The 10,551-nt window shown below is 38.8% G+C and overlaps 1 protein-coding gene and 1 long non-coding RNA gene across 3 annotated transcripts; one reads left to right on the forward strand and one right to left on the reverse strand.

Moving 5' to 3' along the window:
• Positions 1-255: 255 nt before the first annotated feature.
• Positions 256-4,751, reverse strand: LOC114134777 (uncharacterized). Of its 2 annotated transcripts, XR_003593461.1 has the most exons (3): positions 4,131-4,751; positions 3,294-3,398; positions 261-808 (listed from the first exon to the last, which is right to left on the reverse strand). It is a non-coding gene; the product is annotated as an uncharacterized LOC114134777 (long non-coding RNA). The 2 variants fall into 2 exon arrangements; XR_003593460.1 differs by lacking the exon at positions 4,131-4,751 and having other exon boundaries at positions 256-808; positions 3,294-3,699.
• A 133-nt stretch (positions 4,752-4,884) lies between these two features.
• otx2b (orthodenticle homeobox 2b) lies at positions 4,885-10,039 on the forward strand. The gene is made up of 4 exons (XM_028001573.1): positions 4,885-5,268; positions 6,879-7,088; positions 7,622-7,773; positions 8,567-10,039. Exons 2-4 carry the CDS (start codon positions 6,992-6,994, stop codon positions 9,188-9,190), a joined length of 873 nt encoding a protein of 290 aa, XP_027857374.1. The 5' UTR covers positions 4,885-5,268; positions 6,879-6,991; the 3' UTR covers positions 9,191-10,039.
• Positions 10,040-10,551: the final 512 nt, after the last annotated feature.

Here is a 10,551-nt window from a genome sequence, read left to right on the forward strand (position 1 = left end):
TTGTTGTCATGTTCAGTTTTTTTCAATAATATATCATCCAGTAAGAGGATTGTAGTTGTGTTTTGGAGGGGCTCCTGGGATAGTTATGACGTTATCACATATTCAGGTCAAATAAACTAAATATTTTAGGAAAAAGGTTAAAAACCACAGAATGCACTGCATCTCAACCCCTACTCAATTCCCTGCAGGCAGCACACACCTCACCCCTGAGAGGCAAGACAAGAAAACCTCTCGATGAATCATAAATACTCACAGTTGTGTGACCATTTCTAAAAATTTATTATGGGGATTACACACAAAATCGCACAATGTAACATTTTTCAAATGTGTCGTGAATGCCTCCAAGAATCCAATTCAAATCCTAGGTTACCAAATAAGCCTGAACAAATCCCCCTTGCATTGAGTTCTTCCTGCTTTGAAGACTGGGAAGGTCCGGTCTGCAGGGCAGGTTTTACCACGCCGTGCAAACTCCTCAGAGCACACAGGAAGAGGGGCTACTAATGGTGAGAGAGGGGGACAGAGTAAACCTTCAACAATAGAAGCAACAATGGTTTTTTGCATTGAAGTTTAATTGCAAAACCAGTCACAGTCAATTAATTATGTTTCAGTCACAAGCAATTACAAAAAAAACTGTTTAAGAGTTTTAAAGTTGAAAATTGAAGGGATGTTTTCATGCAAAGCTTCCTTCAGACGTTTCTCATAAGTGTGAGTTTCCCTCCTCTTGTTTGTCTCTGTCAGCCCGTCTTGACCTTGACTTCTAGTGGACGTTGACTGTGTTCACTGCTTCAACTTGTTTGTTTGCAAACTCCTGCATAAACACAACACAAGCAATTAGGGCAGTAATTGAAGAAGTATGCCATATTATCAGAAGAACCAAACTTGGTAAACACAAATAGGGCCCACATTTAAACACATCCTAGATATTAATAGAAAAACATCCAATTTTTATTATTGTCATTTTTAAAAAGTGTAACATATGAACATTGTAAGCAGTGGATATGCTTGATTTACTTTATATGAAAACATTATGTCTGTATCCTGGATGCCTGCACTCGGCTGTGCCAGTAAACTCTGAAAAGGGTTTTTTACCCCATTAATCCTTGGGGACGGGGGTTGGTGCGTGCTGATGACCTCTGGGGTCACTTACATGTTACATTACACAAAGGTTCAGCTTCTTTAAGATAAGGTAACTCAGCAGGATAAACTCTTTATTGGACCTTTAAAAGAATTATTTAAAGCAACAGTTCAATTTATCCATCAAACTTTGAAGGCTGATTAAAAATATAAGTTTAGACAAGATTCTGTCTCTTATTCTACATCTGCATTAAATCAGTTGGTAGGTAAACATATAAGCTTTCTAAATTTTAAGAATTTTGAAATATATATATGAATTGAGTGTTTTGGAGACAATCAACACTTTTTTTTACTACTAATAAGCATGATAACCCACACATACTTCCACTCCTGTACATACCATTACTGTTAATGCATAATGCAGCTATATTTGCTCTTGCACACAGTCTTGTGGCATGTTACAGTTACAAATTAACCAATTAACGTTATTAATGGGATTAAAAAGCATCTACCTGTCTGTCTGTCTGTCTATCTATCTATCTTTTTCCTCTGAGCATCTAAGATACTCTAATAAATTCCACAAATATGACTCTAAATTAAGCAGTAACAGAAGGAAAAAATGTCCAAATCATGATTATTATGATTATATAAATGCTTTGTTAGTTTTTGATTTTTTTGTTGTTTTTTTTTAAGATTATAATATATTGAACCAACACATTCCTCATAGACAGCCATGCGAATATCTGTTAGGGCTGGGAGAAAAGAGTTGAAAGAGATGAAAGCTGCCTGGGAGGTAATAAAAAAAGGCAGGATGTTAGTTTTTTTTTTTTTGTTTTTTTTTTTGTATACAAGAAAATTTAGATTAATGCACTACTTTCAAGATGGAGAGGTTTTTTTCTTATTTAATTTTAAAACTACACATCTAATTATTCCACAAAGTGCTGATTACTTCTGGGGAGAAGGGGGCTGTCTGCCTGCAATTACCCAATCTGAAAATGCGATGGTTTTTTTTTTTTGTTTGTTTGTTTTGTTTTTTTTTTTTTCTTTCAAGACTATCAAACAGGAGGTCAAACAGGCAAGCCTGCGCGGTGCGTTTCCAAAGATGCGTGGCCGCGTATTAACAGGCGGAAATCACAGGTTGGAGCGGGCCCGGTGGAAAAAAAAAATCCTCGCCCTCAGGTTGAGCGCAGCGCAGGCGGAGATAAAAGCCGCTCGTCGTCAATTAGCCGGGAGTCAGTGGGAGCGCAGCCCGCCGCAGGCGCTCCGCCGCTTCTCCCTTTAAACGTCCTTTTAAGATACAAAGTCCCCGCGGAGGGGCCTCGCTTTGCACTTTAATAATTTATTTAGCGATTTTAAACGGTGAGATGCGGCAGATAACAGCATCAGACATCATCATTCTCCACGCTGCAGTTTGAAAACGTCTCGCATTAGGATCCATTACCATGCAGCTGCTATAATGAAGCGGCCCGGAAGAAGGCATTCTGCATATAGAATGTATTTTTATATTAAATTAAAAAATACATTTCCTAGTGGTTTCAGACATCATGAGTTTATAAAGTGATTTAAAAGAGTTAAATATGTGCGTTCTGACTGAAACGTCATCCATGTGTGGAAAGTTACAAGAAGTTATGAAAAGAAAAGCTGTGAGCCAAATAAAATTTATGGTCAATATTATTTCAAGAATAAATAATATTTCGCATTTTTACAGTGCAGTGTTTTTATGTTCGTTGGATGCAGCCCACACTGTCGCCGATAAAGTTGGGTATATTTTGTTTCCTCTTTTTGCTGTGTTTGAATTTCCAGATATGTTTAAAAATCAAATACAATTTTAGAAAATATGCACTTTTTCAAAAATGCTTTACATTGTCAAAATAATTTTAGAGGAAATTATTAAATATTATATTACGACTTGGGCAACAAACAGCATCTGTCTATATTCTTCAACAAAACAAACAAAATGAACCCCTACGTCACTTCCACAATTTAGTGTATATTTTACCAATTACTAAACAACTGCATGTTTTTTTTCTTATTTTGGTTATCGTTTTTAATTGTTGTATCAGTCTGTATTCCATTTACTGTTGTTGCAATGTACATTTCAACACTATATCCAAATTACCAAATTAATGGCAAATTAAAAATTTTGCTTTTGTTGAAGTCATTAATAATTTTGAAAAAGATACAATAAAAGAAATGCATAGAAAGGTAAAGACTCCTACCTGCCTGTGGTGCAACTTTTCCCGACAGCAAAACTTTTCTCTGCTTCTCAGGTCCAAGACAAATCCAACTTCTGGATCCATGAACTCACCTCCTCCGATCGAAATCTGTCAAAAGAAATGTCACTGACTTTATGAAGTTTGTTCTGGGTGTGTGAGCTGCGTTGTATGCAGCTTTGGGGGAAAAGCATTCCTCCCAGCTGTCACGACACCTTTGACTCTGGCCCTTTCCACACGAGCCACGCAGGAAGAGGGAGAAAAAGAGAGAGGGAGAGAGAAGGAGAGGGATGCAAATGACAAATGAGTAAAAAAAAAAAATCCACGCTCTGCCTGTGTTTATAAATCTAAATCAATATTCAAATCTGTTTGAAGGGAGCGGGTGTGTCCGTGCAGGCGCTGCAGAGAGAGCGAGTGTGTGTGTGTGTGTGTGTGTGTGTGTGTGTGTGCGTGTGTATGTGTGTGTGCGTGTGTGTGTGTGTGTGTATGTGTTTGTGTGTAAGAGAGAGAGAGAGAGAGGGGGTGTCTATGTGTGTGTGTGTGTGTGTGTGTGTGTGTGTGTGAGAAAGAGATGGTGTGTGTAGGTGTTAGAAAAAGCCTCTTAAGGATGATACATTTACCAAGCCGTGACAAAAACCCTCAGCATGTTATTTTGAGATGGGCACACAGGTTCAAAAACGTAAGTGACGCAAAGGAGGATTTTCTTTGTCCCTCAGAGACTGTTGGTGCTCAAAATATAACATCTGTTCTAGACAGTCAGGATAATTAACCACGATTATTATTATTATTATTATTATTATTATTATTATTATTATTATTATTATTACTACTAAAGAGGCCTACCTTAATAAATAAGGTAACATCAAGTGATTCAGGCGGGTCCCTTTCTTCGTCTTCTTCCATCGTTTGTCCTCACTTGGATATCCAACCCAGATGAAACCCCACCGGCTCCTCGGTCTGATCCCCGGTGCATTTCGGTGCAGGCCTGCAACATCCTCAGACTGGCTGGCTCTGCGGACCGGAGGACAATTTAAAGGAAATAAGTCGCTCTAAATCCCCCCTTTTTTTCTGCGACGCACTGGAATGTGAGAGCCATGCTGCAGTAGAGGCCCCCTCCTCCTTTTTTACCCTTCAGATTAGTCCCTCTTTTATTTAAAACTTATTTTTGATTAAATAAGAAAACACATTTTCAGCCTTCTGTTGAATCAGATATTTTTCAAACAGCAATAAGACTGCGTCTGATCGATGCATCTGCACAAAATGTCACTTTCTGCTCTATTTGTTGGAAATTGTCAGTCTTTATATGAAGGGTTTCTCTCCTCTTTCTCTTCATGATATAAAGTAACTTGCGGTAGAAGAATGAATAAACATTAATAAAGTCTGGTGTCATCATCCACCGGCATACAGTTTACTTCCCATCAGCGCAGCCTCTCTGCGGTGAGATGGGGATGCTGTCAGTCGTACTCTCGCTGCCATTGGCTGAGGACCGTGCGTCAAAAAAAAAAAGTAGCTGGAGACGTTTGTTCCCCGAAAAAAAAAAGAAAAGAAAAGGAAAAAAAAGTGGCGGGGGGAAATGGGAGGAGGGGTGGCGGGGCTTCCCACCAGTGTGAGAGACGGAGACAGAGAAGGACCTCAGCTCAGTTCTGCGGGCTCCCCATTGGCTGGCGGTTTGTACAAAATCTAACTCAAACCACTTCAGTCTGAACAAATCCTAAAGGCGCACACGCAGCCTCCTCCGCAGCTCCACCGCCGCCTTTAGCGTCATTTCAGAGCCCGATGCTGCGCTCATCGCTCAACTTTTATCTGTGCTGTTGTTCTCATCAGCTGGCTGAAGGAGGTTGCTCCTGCTTGGTTTTTGGAGATTTTGTGACTCGGACTCGTTGACTTCTGCGCGGTTTTTTTTATTTTATTTATTTTTTTGTTATTTCCCTCAAACAGAGGAAGCAAGAAAAAGAAGCCAATTCTACACCTAAATGCCAGGGTAAGTTATTATTATTATTATTATTATTATTATTATTATTATTATTATTATTATTATTATTATTATTATTATCCAAAATAAATAATGATTAATTAAAAAGGTCAGTGCAGTACGACACTTACTTTTTTCTTTCGTTTGATATTTATTTTTTGTTTTGTTTTTAGCAACAGTATTTTAGGTCAGGTTAGAGAAGAAGAAGAAGAAGCATAAAGCACCCAGGGATCGTCGATCAAAACAAATGAAACTACACTATGGAGCCACCTTCAGCTGAAAAGAAACCATAGGGCTGAAGCTTTTAAGTCAAAAATGTATTTAACTGTTATTTTATTCCTGAAATCGATTGTCATTTTGTTTTTCATTTTAGTTTTTTATTGTTAATTTTATTTTATTTATTAATTTGTTTTATTTTGCACCTTTATTTGTGGCATCTCTGCTAAGCAAAGTTCCTATTTTGAAAACATAAGATAATCACAGTTATTGTTCGTAAAGATTTTAACATAAACAACATAAAAATGGAAGACTAATCGACTGAAAACAACAATATTGATGATAGCAAATTTAAGGAATATGAAGAAAAAATAATTCCGGGGCCTCTTGCGCCTCCTGTGACTGCAGAAATAAATAATTCAGCAGCCAATAAACCAACATGTCACTTTTAATATCTTCAACCTGCTTCTTTACCGAAAGCACGTGGATGAGAAGTTAGTAATTTTATTTTAAGTTAGATAGAACGAGGGAAAAAAAACAGCACGTACATTAATCTTAAAATCAAACTGTGTTTAATTTTCAGGCTCTTTTTTTTCGAGCCTGCAGAACCTCAAGCTGGCTGCCACTTGAATTACCACCTTAATTCATCAGCAGCGCTACATTTATCATAATTATTCGTTGGACGAGCGGGTACTTATTATTATCGAGCGAGTGTAGGAGAGCAACTGGTTGACGGGCTGGTGTGTGTTTAAGTGTGACAGATTGGGATGAGGGGGTTAAAACCGTTGGATGGAGAGGGAGAAGATGCAACTAATCAAGAGGCACAGTGGGGATAGCGGGTGGCGGAGGGTCACTGGAGTCGAAGTGAGAACGATCGCGTTTACTACACAACGTCACAGCTCGGATTTAAGAGCCGCCACAGTCACATGTTCACTGAGGAGGCATATGTGCTCTTTTTGTCTGTGGATTAACCCAATTTAAGTGCAGAGCTTGTGTTGAAAATGGTCAGAAATCGAAAAACAAAAAGTTTTTCATTTAAAGCGAGCCCTGCTTCTTTTTCTTTTCTGTGGATGTGTCTATATAATTTGTTTACATGAATTAAAAACAAAGAGATATTCGTTTCAGCCATAATCAACTTCCAGTTTTTCACTTAACTAAACAAGCAATAACGAGTTTAATTAAATTTCTAAGTGACTTGTTGCAGCTCTGATGCCCGTGTTTTGTTTGCCTTCATCTGAGAGGGCCGCGGGGGTCGTATAGTGGTAGGGGCAGCTGGAGGCCGCATTGGAAGTTTTGTGAGAAGCGACGTGGGTCTTTGGACAACCAACACGATGTAAACTGAGCTAATATACGTGCAGGGGGGGAAAAAAACTCACATCTGCTCTCTGTTATTTTTGGAACAGGTATCCGGTGTAACACGGAGCCCACGGAGATCAAAGAGAACACAAGGGGCGCCTTCGGAGCGACATCAGTTTTCAAAATTTTCTCCAACTTCAGCCCTCAGACAAACATTAGCATGATGTCGTATCTAAAGCAACCACCTTACACTGTCAATGGCCTGAGCTTAACAACCTCCGGGATGGACCTTTTGCATCCATCAGTGGGTTATCCAGGTGGGATTCGTTTTTTTTTCCTGAGAAATAACTTAAATAATTCAAGTTTTCTTCAAATGCACTTTTCCCCTTCAAAACAATTAAAGCAGTCTGACGTAAACAATAATAATGCACCCAATATGTATTTTTTCCTCCTGTTTGACAAATTGGTTGATTCTGAAAACTGAATACTTCAATATTAAATCTATATTTTATTATTTTCTATTTAGAAAATTAGTAATTCTGTATTTACTAATTGTATTCATTTGACATTTACTAATACAGAATTACTGTATTTACATTTTAAAATTTAAATATTTAAAAAAATAATAATTATCTACTCTATTTGAAATAATTATCTACTTTATTAGATATAATTATCTACTCTTTCATCTTGCACTCAAGATGAAAGGTTTGTGCGTAATTACGCACACAAAAACAAAATGTGCGTTTAGATTATTTCAGTCCCAAATTAACATTTTAGTTGGGTGTCATCTATCTTATTCACATCTGTAAGGAAGGTTCAGTAAATTAATATTTCTGTTTTGCTGCAGCCACGCCACGAAAACAAAGGCGAGAAAGGACTACTTTTACGCGCGCACAGCTCGACGTTTTGGAGGCGTTGTTCGCCAAAACCAGGTACCCGGACATATTCATGCGCGAAGAAGTGGCGCTGAAAATCAACTTACCTGAGTCCAGAGTACAGGTGAGTTAACAAACGAATATAAGATGGAAGAAAATCTTTTACGGTATTTCATAATTGTTTTCAATAACAATATACTCTGCCATATTTAAGGTAACACATTCTGTAAATGTCTGCGAATAACTGTTAGGGATAATTAAAAATAATAATTTGTATTCATTTGACATCCTATAACATAAACACAAGGGATGAAATTTAAATTTTAGTGACATGAGGCAGAAGCATGTATTCTAAATTGGGCTATAGACGTGTTGATTTATGATTAAAATGTAACATTTATTTATGTCTATCTTATCATTGTAGACAACAAGATTTTGTGTTTTACTTGTTTTTAGGGAAAATAATTGTATTGTGATTCCACTTTTCTTTTTTAATGATTTAATTAACTTAATTTCAGTTTAATCTCTGTAGGAAATATACAATTATAAGTTTGATATAGAGTTGCAAAGTTTATAATGTGTCATGTTATAAATTATGAAGCCAAAACTATCTGTTGGCTACATATTTTTTTTTTTTGTTCTTCCACTGCATTTGAGAAAATGTATAATTTAGCTCCATTTTTATTTTTTATTAATTCGCATTTATATATCTTATACGGAAAACAAAGCACAGATTTATTATTTAGAAATAAAAAAGACACAAGGAAATAGGAAGATACCTGCAATGTTTATCAAACTAAATTTAGTCAAAGCATAAACCTTTGTCTACTTTTACAACAGTTTTAGGTGGAATCACCAACATGTGAATAAAATCTTCTTTTTTAATTACAATTTCCTTTTCTATGTTACTTCTAAAGGTTTGGTTTAAGAACCGGCGGGCCAAGTGTCGCCAGCAGCAGCAACAACAACAGAACGGCGGACAAAACAAGGTGCGACCCCCAAAAAAGAAAAGTTCCCCAACCAGGGAGGTGAGCTCGGAGAGCGGGGCCAGCGGCCAGTTCACGCCCCCCACTAGCACCACCACAGTCCCCGCCATCCCCACCAGCACCGCCCCGGTGTCCATTTGGAGCCCCGCGTCTATTTCTCCTCTCTCGGACCCCCTGTCTACCTCCTCTTCCTGCATGCAGCGGTCCTACCCCATGACCTACACTCAGGCCTCGGGCTACAGCCAAGGCTACGCCGGGTCGACGTCCTACTTCGGGGGCATGGACTGCAGCTCTTACCTCACTCCAATGCACCACCAGCTGTCGGGGCCCGGCTCGACTCTCAGCCCGATGAGCACGAACGCCGTCACAAGCCATCTGAACCAGTCTCCGGCGTCCCTCTCCACCCAGGGCTACGGGACGTCCGGCCTGGGCTTCAACTCCACGGCAGACTGCTTGGATTATAAGGACCAAGCGGCGTCATGGAAGCTGAACTTCAATGCCGATTGCTTGGATTATAAGGATCAAACATCCTCATGGAAATTCCAGGTCCTGTGAACAGAGCAGTGACGATCACATGAGACGCAGTTCAGCCATCCTTCAATAAAACTCAACATCAGACTGGTTGAGCCTGGCTGTGCTCTCCTTTTTTTTTTTATCCCGGTGGTCTTCGGTACTCCTAAAGGAGAGGTTTAATTTATTTTAGCACTGGCATATAGATTTTTCCCCCTTTCATTCACAACTTGTAGCCCCTCATCCACCTCTATCATTGCGTGCCTCTGTGCGTAAAAACACCTGTTGAGGACAACCGCAGCCACGGAACTAAAACTTCAGTGAGTCCTGCTGAAGTGCAGACCTCTTTAAAAAAAATGAACCTGCTGGCAGAGAGACATGAGGATACTGTGTGGACATGGATGCACTACTTTATTTAAGAAAAAGTGTTTATAAGGAATCAATATGTAGTTTCTAAGAGACAATCAGTGTGCGTCTTAAATAAATGGTACATAGGTGTTTTTTTTTATCTGTGCTATAGCCTTCGAAACTGTGATCTGTTGTATTGTATGCAATTTGTGAGCCCCCTCTCGCATCAGACTCTCTGCTGTGATTTTAATAGATTTTTAACTTTTTTGGGACAAAAACTGAGCTAAAAGTAAAATTCAAAGTGACACAGAGACGAGATTTTTGTTTTCTGCAGGCACATTATGGAGGGTTAGGCCATACTGGAAAAGACTCTCAGCTGCTTGCTCCCCCCACCCCACCCCTCTACTGATCTGATTGTGGATCCTTCTCTCGGTCCCCCAAAGAGAGTGTGACCTCACCACTGAAAAGACATGAATAAAGATCCTGTGGGCTTACTCTTCTACCAAAAATACATGTGTGTGTGTGTGCGTGTGAATGTGTGTGTGGGGGAAAAAAGAAACAGCTGTGGATACTTTTCCAAGCAGGTTTGAGTCACAAGGACTGTTCAGCTTTTATTATGCTGTTGAGATATTTGATATATTTTCTGGGGGGGAACGGAAGTAGGTCGCCGTTTTGTTGGTTTAAATGCACAGTTTCGCTTTAATTGGGCCAGTAATTGCCATCCAAGTGAGTAATAATTACACTTGTCAGTTTCAACCGAGCTCTGTTTTCTCATGCATATTTTATAACCTCTTGATCCAACACATCTGAAATAATTACATGTTACAGCATGGGGCAAACAGGCGTTTATTTCAAAGCTGATTTGTAGTTTAATTTGCTCATCACCTTCACTGCTAGGATGCGTGAACTAAAAAGGCATTTATCAATTTAACCAACAAAACGCAATATATTACTTTCATTAGTATTTTTTGTTATTATGATTGAAAGTCGAATGAATCATTCCGGGAGGCAGAATGAAGTTAAACCAGGGCCGCTGGCAAACATAAAGTCCAGAATCT

The sequence above is a fragment of the Xiphophorus couchianus genome, chromosome 19 (genome assembly GCF_001444195.1).
Source record: "Xiphophorus couchianus chromosome 19, X_couchianus-1.0, whole genome shotgun sequence".
In the NCBI taxonomy this organism is placed as follows: domain Eukaryota; kingdom Metazoa; phylum Chordata; class Actinopteri; order Cyprinodontiformes; family Poeciliidae; genus Xiphophorus; species Xiphophorus couchianus.